Below are 13256 nucleotides of genomic sequence, written 5' to 3'. Positions count from 1 at the left end.
AGCAGACGCTTCTAGAGGGAGATGTGTTTTGATGGAGGTGTGTGAGACTGAAGGACCTACCCGGGACATCTAGGTGATGTGCCTAACAGTCAGCTGGAACTCAAGGGTGGGGAGGTTTGAGCTGGAGAAATAAGCACTGCTACCACCAGCAGGGACATGAGGCAAGGAGCAAAGACGAGACTGCCGAGAGATCCTGTGAAGGGCTGCAGGGAGTGAGGTAAGGAGCAAAGACAAGACTGTCGAGAGATCCCGTGAAGGGCTGCAGGGAGTGAGGTAAGGAGCAAAGACAAGACTGCTGAGAGATCCCGTGAAGGGCTGCAGGGAGTGAGGCAAGGAGCAAAGACAAGACTGCCGAGAGATCCTGTGAAGGGCTGCTGGCTGGTGTAATGAGGAGAGCCACCGCCTGCAGTGTTGGCATCCCATATGGGTGCTGGTTCGCATCCTGGCTGCTCTCTGCTAATGGCCTGGGAAAAACAGCGGAAGATGGTCCAAGTGCTTGGGCTCCTGCCACTCATGCTGGAGTTCTGGAAGAAGCTCTTGGCTCCTGGCTTCGGCCTGTCCCAGCCCAGGTCATTGTAGCCATTTGGGGAGTAAACCAGCAGATAGAAGATTTCTTGGCCGGCGCCGCGGCTCACTAGGCTAATCCTCCGCCTAGCGGCGCCGGCACACCGGGTTCTAGTCCCGGTCGGGGCGCCGGATTCTGTCCCGGTTGCCCCTCTTCCAGGCCAGCCCTCTGCTGTGGCCAGGGAGTGCAGTGGAGGATGGCCCAGGTGCTTGGGCCCTGCACCCCATGGGAGACCAGGAAAAGCACCTGGCTCCTGGCTCCTGCCATCGGATCAGCGCGGTGCGCCGGCCGCGGCGGCCATTGGAGGGTGAACCAACGGCAAAGGAAGACCTTTCTCTCTGTCTCTCTCTCTCACTGTCCACTCTGCCTGTCAAAAAAAAAAAAAAAAAAAAAAAAAAAAAAGATTTCTTTCTCTGTGCTGCCCTCCCCCCTTCAAATAAATAATCTTAAAAAAATAAAAGAAAGAAAGAAATCACATTCAGTGGAAAGAGTCTAGGACAGAACCCACAGAGCATTAAGGAGTAGCCCAAGTACACCAAGCCCGCAAAATACAAAAAAAGGGGGTAGGGACTAGAAGGATTCAGCATTACAGATGCCGTAAGATAACATTATTTCCAAAAAGAGGGAGTGGTTAACTTGTGAAATGATATTGAAAAGGAAGATAAGATCAGAACCAGTTTCTACTGGCTGTAATGCACACAGTTGTGCAGCAGGAGGGGCCAGCTAGCAGACCAGAGAGGGCTGAAGAGCGAGTGAGTGGTGAAGTGCAGGAGGGACAGCGGGTGTAGACAGCACAGAATGGGGTGGGAGGAGTACCTTAAAGGAGCTATGTCAGGTGGTCAAACAGGTGGAAGTAAGCCTTCATAACATTCTGTTTCTTACCAAGTCTGACGAAGGGTGAGGGAAAGCAGTTGAGCCTCAATTTAAAAAAATATTACAGAAGTTCTGTAAAGGGATTCTTTCCCTTCAATCCCTCCATTTGAGAACAGTCTTCCCCACTTAAAATTTCTCCCCTGTTTCTATACTACTACAGGTAAGAGAAACACTGGATTTGAATTTGGTGATGGAGTGACATTTCCTGGTAGCATAATTTGTATTTAGCTGCTCTTATCACAACAACAAATCCAAATTCCAACCGCTGGACAGTTTATTTGAAGCGTAATCCGCTTCAACAAAATGGTTCCAGAAGAGAGAATGGACATCCTTCAAGCCCGCTGTAACAAGTCTGTTCTCTTTGACTCACAGCAATATGATACAAACACAAAACAGAAGCTGAACAACACAGCAAAGCCATGATGATAGCAATCCGACTTCTCGTTAACATTGTCTTAAAAGTTTCATCTGGAAGTAACAAAAGAATTGTTAGCCAATACCTTCATTTTTCCGAGACTTCACCAAAGTGACTTTGGTGGGTTTCGCAGGCTGGCTAGAGGCCACCGACCGCCTATCTGATCGCGGAGACAAGCTCCTCTCTCGACTCGCACTTCTATCCCTTGCCCAACTCTTCTCACTCCTTCTGTTTGCCAGACCACTGCGGCCACTTCTCGGGTCATGGATTTCCTCATCGTAACTATCTTCTTCATTATCAGACACTGGTTCAGGATCAGGACGACTTACTGGTATCTGAACTTTCTTCTTCCGTCGAATGGTCTACAAATAAGAAACATTACACAATAAGTTGACTAGTTTTCATACATGTACTCTGAATTCCTAAGAGAAAAGGATGATACATTTCTCTTATCCCATATTAATTAACAAATGATACATACAATTAAAACTAAAACTAAGGAATGTATTTCCTTAATGGCAGAAACAGGTGAAACAACCACACATTAACCAGGCAGCTAACAACTGGTTCTGAATATGGGATAGGCACTGCACTCCAGTGTCATCAAACATACTGCAGATGCTACCAAAACCACAGCAAACTTGAACCTGAATTTGCTCATCAAGCTTTTAGCACATATCAACACCAGGGTCCACAACCGCCCTGCCAAACATCTGACAGATACACTGATGGTTCTAGTGCACTGACAATTCAGCGTGTCAGAGCTCATCAAGTCAATTCTACTTCATCAACTGCTTTCAGTCTCTATAGCTCTTCAATCTGTGACTTGTAGTGTAGGTGCAAATTCATTCTTCTCGCAATTCCCCCACCACCGGCCCCCTGACTCTGGTAACTGGCTGTTCTCCTGTTCATTTATTGTCTACACTGCTTTACCTTCTGAACAAGCAGCCCATGTGCATCGGCTCCCCTCACAGATCTACGTGATCTGCTTGGGCAACATCTCTTCTACTTCTCACACTCTGACTTACTAACAATTTTCACTGCCAACTTATCTCCAACTTCTCCATCCTCTCCTATTCTCCCAGCCCACCAGTCCCCTCTGGCTTTCACTTGCTTTCAAGTCTGCATGAGAGGCCATGCTGCTCCATTTGAAAGACCTTCCATTTAATCATCTCTCATGACAAACACCAGTTCTACAGCACCTTCACTTCTGCATGGCAACATTTCCACACTTTGCTGATTAGGTCATCTATACTCATTCTACCTGACAGAATTCTTTGTCGTATTCAGTAATCTTTCACTTATATCTTTGTTTGCTCTCTATGGGATTTGCTGACACATGCATTTCTTTCCCCGCCCCAAAAGAAACCCTTTATTTAATGATTATAAATACAACTCCAGGAATATAGTGATTCTTCCCATGACACCTGCCCTCACGTACACACTCCCACCCTACCTCCTCCTCCCTCTCCCATTCCCAGTCCCATTTGCCATTAAGATTCATTTTCAATTAATTTTATACACAGAAGACCAATTCTATACTAAGATTTCAACAATTGGCACACACAAACATGCACCAAAAAAAACTGAGAATAAGTTTTAAGAGTTAATTTTCATAATACAACTCACTGAGGACAGAAGTCCTACATGGGAAGTGCACAGTGACTCCTGTTGTTAATTTAACAATTAACACTATTATGTATGGCATCAGTGATCACTCAAGGCTCTTGACATGAGCTACCAAGGCTAAGGAAGCCTTCTGAATCCACAATCTCCATCAGTATTTAGACATGGCAATAAACAAAGTGGAAGTTCTCGCCTCCCTTCAAAGAAAAGTACATCCTTCTTTGATGGCCACTTCTTTCCACTGAGGTCTCCCTCACAGAGATACTTCATATAGGACATATTTTTGCCACAATGCCCTGGCTTTCCATGCCTGAAATGCTCTCATGGGCTCATGGAAGACGTCTTTCTTTCCCTCCCTCCCTCTCTGCCTCTCCTCTATGTAACTCTTTCAAATAAATAAATAAATCTTAAAAAAAAAAAAAAAAAGAGTTCAACAAATAGTATGAAGAAGAGAAAAAACTGTTCTTCAACAGTCAAAACAAGGGTTATTCAAGTCATTGCTTCTCAAAGTGTCATTTTCACTTCTATAGATTTCCTTTCAGGTGCTCTATTAGTTCTCACAGATCAGGGAGAACATATGATATCTGTCCCTGTGGGACTGGCTTATTTCACTAAGTATGACGTTTTCCAGATTCATTCATTTTGTTGCAAATTATCAGATTTCTTTTTTTTTACTGCTGTGTAGTATTCCACAGAGTACATATCCCATAATTTCTTTATCCAGTTTTCAGTTGACAGGCATTTAGGTGGATTCCATGTCTTAGCTATTGGGAACTGAGCTGCAATAAACATCAGGGTGAAGATAACTCTTTTATTTACTGATTTCATTTCCCTTGGGTAAATTCCCAGGTAAGATGGCCGGGTCATATGGTAGGTCTATATTCAGATTTCTGAGGTATCTCCAAACTGATTTCTAAATGGTTTTACCAGTTCACATTACCACCAAAAGTGGATTAGATACCTTTTTCCCCACATCCTTGCCAGTATTTGCTGCTTGTTGATTTCTGTATGAAAGCCACTCTAAGTGGGGTGAGATGAAACCTCATAGTGGTTTTGATTTGCATTTCCCTGACGGCTAGTGATCCTGAGCATTTTTTCATGTGTCTGTTGGTCATTTGTATTTTTTCTTTTCTGTCTTCATGGCTTAATTAAGGTAGGTTGTATGTGTCCAGCAATCTAACCATTTCTTCCACGTTTCCCAGTTTCTTGCCATACAGCTCTTTTTTTTTTTTTGGTTAGTTGGGCCAGTGGTACATCAATTTTGTTTACTTTTTCCAAAAACCAGCTTTTCATTTTGCTGATCTTTTGTAATTTTTGGTTTCAATTTTGTTGATTTCCTAATTTTAATTATTTCTTTTCTCCTACTAGTTTTGGGTTTGGTTTGCTGTTGATTTTATAGATCCTTAAGACGCATTAATAGTTCACGTATTTGGTGCCCTTCCAATTTCTTGATGTAGCCACCAACTGCTCTAAAATTCCCTCTTAACACTGCTTTTGCTGTATCCTATAAGTCTGATATGCCGTATTGTCATCTTCATTTGTTTCCAGAAATTTATTGATTTCTCTTTTGATTTATTCTATGACCCACTGTTCATTCAGGAGCATGCTGTTCAGTCTCCACGTGTTTGCGAATGTTCTAGAGATTCCTAAGTTGCTGATTTCCAGCTTCGTTCCATTGTGGTCTGAGAAGATGCATAGTACAATTCTGGTGTTTTGAATTTGCTGAGACTTGTTTTATGGCCTAGAATGTGGTCAATCCTAGAAAAAGTTCCATGCTCTGGTGAGAAGAATGTGCATTCAGCAAGAATGTATATTCTGTAGGATGAAAAGTTCTGTAAATATCTTGGGTCCATTTGGTCTATACAGTCAATTAACTCTGCTGTTTCTTTGGTGATTTTCTGTTTGATCTGTCCACTGCTGAAAAGTGGGGTAGGGTACTTAAGTCCCCCAGTACTATTGTATTGGAGTCTATGTTTCCCTTTAGATCCCTTAACATTTCTTGTAAATAGCTGGGTGCCCTCTAATTAGGTGCATATACGTTTATAACAGTTATAACTTCCTGTTGAATTGATCCCTTAATCAATGCATAGTGTCCTTTGTCTCTTTTAATACTTTTTGTGTTAAAGTCTATTTTGTCTTATATAAGGATAGCTATACCATTTCTTCTTTGGTTTCTGTTAGCATGGAATAGCTTTTTCCATCCTTTTGTTTTTAGTCTGCGTGCATCTTTGTTGGTGAGATGTGTTACTTGTAGGCAGCAAACAGATGGGTTTTGTTTTTTAATCCATTCAGCCAGTCTGTGTCTTAACTGAGAGTCCATTTACATTCCAGGTGACTACTGATAAGTAATGACTTTGCCCTGCCACTTTTACATTAATATTCCTATTTTTCACTTTGGATTTCCTTTGTACTTTTACTGGGAGATTTCCTTCCTTTACTGTCTTTCGTAGTGATGACCATGTTTCTGTGTTTATACATCTTTAAGCATCTTCTGCAGGGCTGGACAGGTAGTGACAAATTCTTTCAACTTGTTTGTCACAGAAGGTCTTTATTTTGCCTTTCTTCATAAATGAGAGCTTTGCAGGGTATTGTATTCTAGGTTGACAGTTTTTTTTCTCTTAAGACTTGGAATATATCTCCCCATTCTCTCCTAGCCTGTAACATTCCTGATGAAAAGTCTGCTGTGAGTCTAACTGGAGATCCTCTGAAAGTAATCTGCCATTTCTCTGTGCATATTTTAGAATCTTTCATGTTTTACTGTGGAGAGTTTGATTACAATGTGTCATGGTGAAGTTCTTTTTGGCTCATGTCTATGTGCTTCCTGTACTTGGATGTCCTTTTCTTTCTCCAAACTAGGGAAGTTTTCTGTTGTTATTTCACTAAAAAGGCCTTCTAATCCTTTCTCTCTTTCCATGCCTTCAGGATTTCCTAGAACCCGTATGTTGGGTTTTTTGATAGTATTCTATAGATTACCAACAGTATATTTTAGTTTTCTCATTTCTTCTTGTGTTTAGTCTGACCGTATAATTACCTATGCTTCATGTTCTAAGTCAGGTATTCTTTCTTCTGCTTCATCGATTCTGTTAAGGCTTTGCACTGTATTTTTTATTTGTTCTAATGAATTCTTCATTTCCAAGATTTCATTTTGATTTCTCTTTAAGATCTCAATTTCGTGGGAGAAATTTTGTTCCATGTCATGTATGATTTCATTAGTTCATGATTCTGCTTCTGATTACTTCTAAGTAATCCTATGATCAATTTTTTGAAATCCATTTCTGGCATTTCTTCAGTCTCTTCATCCTCACAATCTAGTACTGAAGTGTTGTGTTCTTTTGGGGGTGTCACGTTGTCCTCCATTCTTTCTTGAATCGGTGCATTTGTTATTCAGCATTTGTGGAGATATTCCTCGGTTTCTTGTTTTTCCTGCTTTGGTGGCTTTTATCTTTGGACTATGTCTGAGTGGATTAGTGGAAGGTTTGTTTTCAGGAAATAACTAGAGGTGTGTGGCCAGGGAGCTATGTTCAGTGCTCCAGGGTGGATGGTGTGTCTGAAGTGACACACCGAGGTTTGTTGTGGTAAATCTCCTTTTTTTCTTTTTTAATCATAGGGCAGGTTTGTTCTTGTCTATTGTCATAGACTCAGCTAAGTTCTTTTCCTCAAAGGATACCAGTGCCTGGGCACTAGCCCCTTGAGTATAATATTCGTCCGCTCTGCCACAAGGACCACACAAAGGTTCTGTGCAGTCCTCAATATAAGCTCAGATTCCCCACAGTGTCCCTCACCAGGTAACCAGGAAGCCCTGATTGTGTGGAGCCTCCCACAGTGACTGTCCAAGGTCCCAGCCATACCCCCAGTCCTCCCACACATACACAAGCCTCCCACAGTCATGAGCACCCAGCCCCCTGTCCGCCCCACCAAACTTAGGAGTCCCTGCTTGGCTGGCTGATGGGCACAGACATGAACTGGTGCAGCTTTCACGTGTCTAAAATGGTGCCTGCTCTCTGTCAGCTTGTTACAGGTCGTCTTTGCAGGATGATCAGGGAGAGAGAAGAAAACGTGCCCACCCCCACCCCACCCCCGTTTTGTTTTTTTCCTCCTCTAGTTTGGTGGGTACACTATCCCTCACCAGGTTCCAAGCCGGGTGCCCTCTAGGCTCTTCCTGCAGCTTTTTTGTCAGTAGCTTGGGCTCTGCAGTCTGCTCTCACCTCACTCTACGACAGTGGTAGAGGACACCAGCTACTGGGGTCCCGAGTTGTTTGCATCCTCACCCTCCAGGGAGGTCCGCTGTGTTCCTCCAATTTGTGTAGCGTTTCTTCTGCTGTTTTCTCCTAACTGTTCCCTGCGGCTGCACTCTCTCCACTTTTTTAAAACTATCTTCTCCTAGACTAGAGCAGCAAGCTCTCTCCCTGCTCGACCATCTTCATCCTCCTGGGAATCCTTTCTGTGGACACATGCCTTTCAAAGCGACTCTCCAAGATCCCCATCACTCATCCTGCCTTGCGGAGATCAGTGCCATGACATGCCCCCTCCATTCCTAAACTGCTTCACTGTGTATCACGTATGTGCCCTCTTTCCTTTGGGTCTAATGATCAAGTTGATCCTCTTCTTCTATGAACCCTTCCACTTGAGCTCCTATTCTCATCCCAGCCATCTTTAAGATCTTTCCTTAACAATTACTATCATCCAAGTTACTTGCAATTTTAATCTCTCCTGTTTACCTCAATTATGTCCTCTGCCCACCAATCTCCTAATTAATGCTAAGTCTCTCGTCTTGGTATTTATCTCCAAGTTACCATCTTCTCTCTTTATGACTCAATTTCTTCAAAGCGCTGTTCTACACTTAATTCAACAGTACTTCAGAAAGTTTGTAGAAAATGAAACTAAAAGCTAAGTTGAAAGGTGGTATTTGGCATAGCAGTTAAGATGCCAGCAGCTCATACTAGAGTTAGAGTGCCTAGAGTCAAGTCCTGGCCCTGGTTCCTGATTCCAGCTTCCTGTGATGCAGGCTCTAGGAGGTAGCTGGTAATGGCTCAAAATGCTGGGTCTCTGCCACCCACAAGCCCTGCACTGAGTTCCTGGTTCCCAGCTTAAGCATGGCCCAGTCCTGGCTGATGCCAGCATCTGGGAAGTGAACCAGGAGATAGCAACTCTGTCTCTTGAGTGAGTAAAACATAAAAATTTCTACTTAAAAAAAAAGTGTTTATTCTGACACACACAAAAAAATGGAAATTCATGTATTTTGTAGTATGTACTTTCCATGAATATCTTAAAGATTCCTGCATAGGCAGGATTTCAAACTTAATAAATTCTTTGTTTTTCCATGAACTTTGTGAAGCACCCTTGTACTGCTGCCTCCTACTACCACCAAGAGTGATCATGGAGGGCTGTTCTGAGGAGCCAACTTTGCAGTTAAAGGACAAGATGCAGTAGAGACCAGCATGAGACCAGCGGGGCAGTCAGCACCCTGCTCCAGACGCGGAAGGAAGGCTGTCTCTCTCACAGTGCCTGCATCGCCGAGTCTCACATCACAGCCAGCATCCTAAGAGCCCCCCTTCTGAGCCTCCCAACTTCAACTTCCAATACCCTGCACAAGCAGTAATGCTCTGTAGTGGTCCTGCAGCCTCTAGCTCCCCCTCATTGTAGACAAAAACCAAGTCAGCAGCTGAGCACTGCAGGCTCTCCCTCCCGTCATCCCTGCAGAGAATGAAAGCTCTCTGGAAGATTCGAATATAAAATAAAACAAGGAGTGCAAGTAAGTACTAGAACAAAATATAGCATTCCAGGAAGGTAAAGGCTTTTGTAAGGATGGCATCAAAGGCAGAATCAACAAAGTCAGTCTGACAGACGTGACAACACAAAAATTAAAAATTTCCATGTTGCAACAAAATGTTATTTAAAAAAAAAAAAAATCACCCCAAACAACTCAGTCACAAAAATCAAATGAGAAAACCAATATACACCAAATAAACACAAGGGAAACTAACACCCAAAAAAAGAGATATAAATGGGTAATAAATACACTAGAGAGGTCAAATCCACTTGCGATCACACTATTTCATTCAGGGGCAGGCACTGTGGCACAGTGGTTGAGCTGCTGCTTAAGATGCCCATATCCCACTATGGAATGCCAGCTGGAACCCTAGCTCTACCGCTTCAGATCCAGCTTCCTCTGCTGGGGAAGACCGCAGATGATGGCCCAAGCACTTGGGTCCCTGCCACCCACCTAGGAGACCCGAATGGAGCTTCAGGCTCCTTGCTTCGGCATGGTCCAGCAATGGCTGTAGCAGGCTTTTGGGAAGAACCTAGGTGATGTAAGATCTCATTCTATCACTCTACCTTTCAAATAAATGAATAAATACTCAATACTCACTTAAAGACTCCAATTTATCAGCTTGTCAACTATTTTAAAGTATTGATTAAAAAAATGAGTTCTTGCTATCCTACTGTCTCTCTGTAGGGCACATTAACAATACACACATCGAACCGTCCATGCCCTCTGACTCTGAAAAGCCACTCCTAAGAATTGAGTCTTAAAAAGTAAGTAAACATGGCCGGCGCCGCGGCTCACTAGGCTAATCCTCCGCCTAGCGGCGCCGGCACACCAGGTTCTAGTCCCGGTCGGGGCACCGGATTCTGTCCCGGTTGCCCCTCTTCCAGGCCAGCTCTCTGCTGTGGCCAGGGATTGCAGTGGAGGATGGCCCAAGTGCTTGGGTCCTGCACCCCATGGGAGACCAGGAAAAGCACCTGGCTCCTGGCTCCTGCCATTGGATCAGCGCGGTGCGCCGGCCGCAGCGCGCCGGCCGCGGCGGCCATTGGAGGGTGAACCAACGGCAAAGGAAGACCTTTCTCTCTGTCTCTCTCTCTCTCACTGTCCACTCTGCCTGTCAAAAAAAAAAAAAAAAGTAAGTAAACAAGTAAACAAAAACACAACAACTACACCATGGTGTTTTTCTAGTATTTGTGGAAACAAGGACACGGAAATGCTATCACTCAGTGGCTTGGGTAAGGACTGTGTACACGGCAGTGAAATGCTGACAGACATCAGGAAGGATACACTAGCATGGTCACAGAAGTTTTAACAAGGACGGTTTTGCTCATTCACTTGCCTTACAGTGCTTTTCCAGTATGCTCAGAATTTTAGTTAAAATTATACCTGTTCATTGCATTGTGACCAATAAATCTATTTCTAGCTTCCCCTCATACATGGCTAGATACAATTAACCATATTTATTATGGTTGTTATATTCTAACTTTTTAGTTTGATGAAAATGAAATCCTTTAACAAGCCTCATATCCAAAGGGCTCTTAATTTATGGAAAGATAACCACATCAACAGATTACTACCTAGTACGAGAGCATAAGGAAGAGGGGAAGACTCAGCAGGTTGTGTAATGGGGAAAGCAGATCTGGTTATTCAGATGTGGAAACAAAAATCAACAAACACTTGAGGTTTCTGAGGTTCTGATTATGGCTGGAGATGAGGTAAATAAGACCTCTTACAAGGAAAGGCCACACTTTTAAGACACTAAGAGTCTATGGCGCTGAAAGACAACATCAATTAATGATGTGATCCAAACTGCTCAAATGCAGACATGAACAACCTTCTTTGATGATTAAACGCCTCCACTCAACCCCTCTATTCCCACAGAGCAAAAACCATTCACCCCAGCTTCCCAAGTTTCTTCTTCCAAATGATAGAGTTTTGAGCTACCCAGACTCCTTCCTTAAACACCTGGGCAAATATGTGTCAATTCCATACTCAGTGGTTTTGAGCCTAGTCATCAAGCCACTTTTATTGGGGAAAAGTCTGTAGTATAAGAATACAGCCTTCTTAGCTGCGTTAGCAATGTTGGGTATGCGTGCTGAGCATCTTGGCATGGAAAAACAAAACAGCTCAACATTACAGAGGAACAGAGGGCTTAAAACGATGTGTGAGTAAGGCTCACCACCTCACAGAGGGGGGAGAGAGCCTAAGATGGCCAACCTTGGAATGCAGCGACTCATCTGAAAAACACTAAGAATCACAATGATAATGTTCAAGAACAACAGCTAAATCAAGAAAGCTAAAGCTTATTCAGCTTACAAAAACTAACAAAATTAGTCATCATAAAAAATTAGCAATTTGCTTTTGTAAACACTATTTCATTTTACAAAAACTGTTTAAAAAATTATCATCCACAACGCATCCACAAAGCTAACGTGTATTAACTGCACATCAAAAATAACATTATAATTGTAAAAATATAAGGTTGTGAAAACACTGGAACTAGAAGGTGCCCACGATTTGAAAAAATGCAGTAACCAAATACTGAGATGTAAGAAACACTCAGTCTCACCAGCATCAACTCTGGTGTGCAGATGAGCAACAGGGCGCAGTGGCCTACACAGGGCCAGAGGGCCTAGCAACCAAAGGTGCAAGACCCCTCACAGCTCGCGCAACAGCCCCCTGGCATCCTCCGCCCAAGCCTTTCTCTGGACTGGGTCCACTGTAGTTCTGGGTGTGCGCTGGCAGCTAGGAAGGCTCTCTACAGAGCAAGACAGCAAAATCTCCACGCCTCCCACCCGGGGCTCCTGAGCAACGCAGGACAGTCACTCCTCCACGCCTCCCACCCGGGGCTCCTGAGCAACGCAGGACAGTCACTCCTCCACGCCTCCCACCCGGGGCTCCTGAGCAACGCAGGACAGTCACTCCTCCACGCCTCCCACCCCGGCTCCTGAGCAACGCAGGACAGTCACTCCTCCACGCCTCCCACCCGGGCTCCTGAGCAAAGCAAGACAGTCACTCCTCCACGCCTCCCACCCGGGCTCCTGAGCAACGCAGGACAGTCACTCCTCCACGCCTCCCACCCCGGCTCCTGAGCAAAGCAAGACAGTCACTCCTCCACGCCTCCCACCCGGGCTCCTGAGCAACGCAGGACAGTCACTCCTCCACGCCTCCCACCCGGGCTCCTGAGCAAAGGCCTCAGGGTGGGCCTTCATCAGGCCTTTCAGAAACGAAGTGGGGCAAAACCTGGGAGCAACAAGTGGGTGAGGTGGCTCACATGCCCCTAAATTTGAGTGTCTTAAATGACTTGGAAAAAAAGCTATTCTGTGCCATATTTTCCAAGTTTTAATAGTGATTTGAGGCCAGTTACCAAGAGTTCACTAAATTTCTCTTGCTTTACTTGAAAAAAGAAGAAGTCTAGGAGAAATATGAAAAAGTGAACCAACATTAAATGCATCCTTGAGTAACTCTACAAAGAAAATCTTAGACTTTCTCTGTCCTCAAGATATGTCACTAACAAGGACTGCAACTGATCAAATATCTGTTCAAGAGGTAATGAAAAACTTAGCCGGCACCGCAGCTCACTAGGCTAATCCTCCGCCTTGCGGCGCCGGCACACCGGGTTCTAGTCCTGGTCGGGGCGCCGGATTCTGTCCCGGTTGCCCCTCTTCCAGGCCAGCTCTCTGCTGTGGCCAGGGAGTGCAGTGGAGGATGGCCCAAGTGCTTGGGTCCTGCACCCCATGGGAGACCAGGAAAAGCACCTGGCTCCTGGCTTAGGATCAGCGCCATGCACCGGCCGCAGCGCGCCGGCCATGGCGGCCATTGGAGGGTGAACCAACGGCAAAGGAAGACCTTTCTCTCTGTCTCTCTCTCTCACTGTCCACTCTGCCTGTCAAAAAAAAAAAAAAAAAAGTAATGAAAAACTTGCCCAATAAACAAATCTATCAGAAAACAGGATCATGTATTTCTGACCGACTACATGCCAAGACCCGGTCTCACAGCCAGCCATAAAA

The 13256-nt window shown here is 44.4% G+C and overlaps 1 protein-coding gene across 15 annotated transcripts in view; it reads right to left on the bottom strand.

Annotated features, from left to right (window-relative positions):
- TJP1 (tight junction protein 1) overlaps positions 1-13256 on the bottom strand; it is a 261078-nt gene that overhangs the window by 46746 nt on the left and 201076 nt on the right. For all 15 annotated transcript variants that reach the window (XM_089311181.1, XM_089311182.1, XM_051822264.3 and 12 more), the window contains one exon: positions 1939-2215. In XM_089311181.1, the coding sequence (XP_089167307.1) occupies positions 1939-2215 (277 nt within the window). The remainder of the gene's footprint in view (positions 1-1938; positions 2216-13256) is intronic.

The sequence above is a fragment of the Oryctolagus cuniculus genome, chromosome 12 (assembly GCF_051225735.1).
Source record: "Oryctolagus cuniculus isolate XC-2025 breed Fujian yellow rabbit chromosome 12, ASM5122573v1, whole genome shotgun sequence".
Lineage (NCBI taxonomy): Eukaryota > Metazoa > Chordata > Mammalia > Lagomorpha > Leporidae > Oryctolagus > Oryctolagus cuniculus.
The sequence above is the reverse complement of the archived record's forward strand: the minus strand, read 5'-3'. Positions and strand labels throughout refer to the sequence as shown.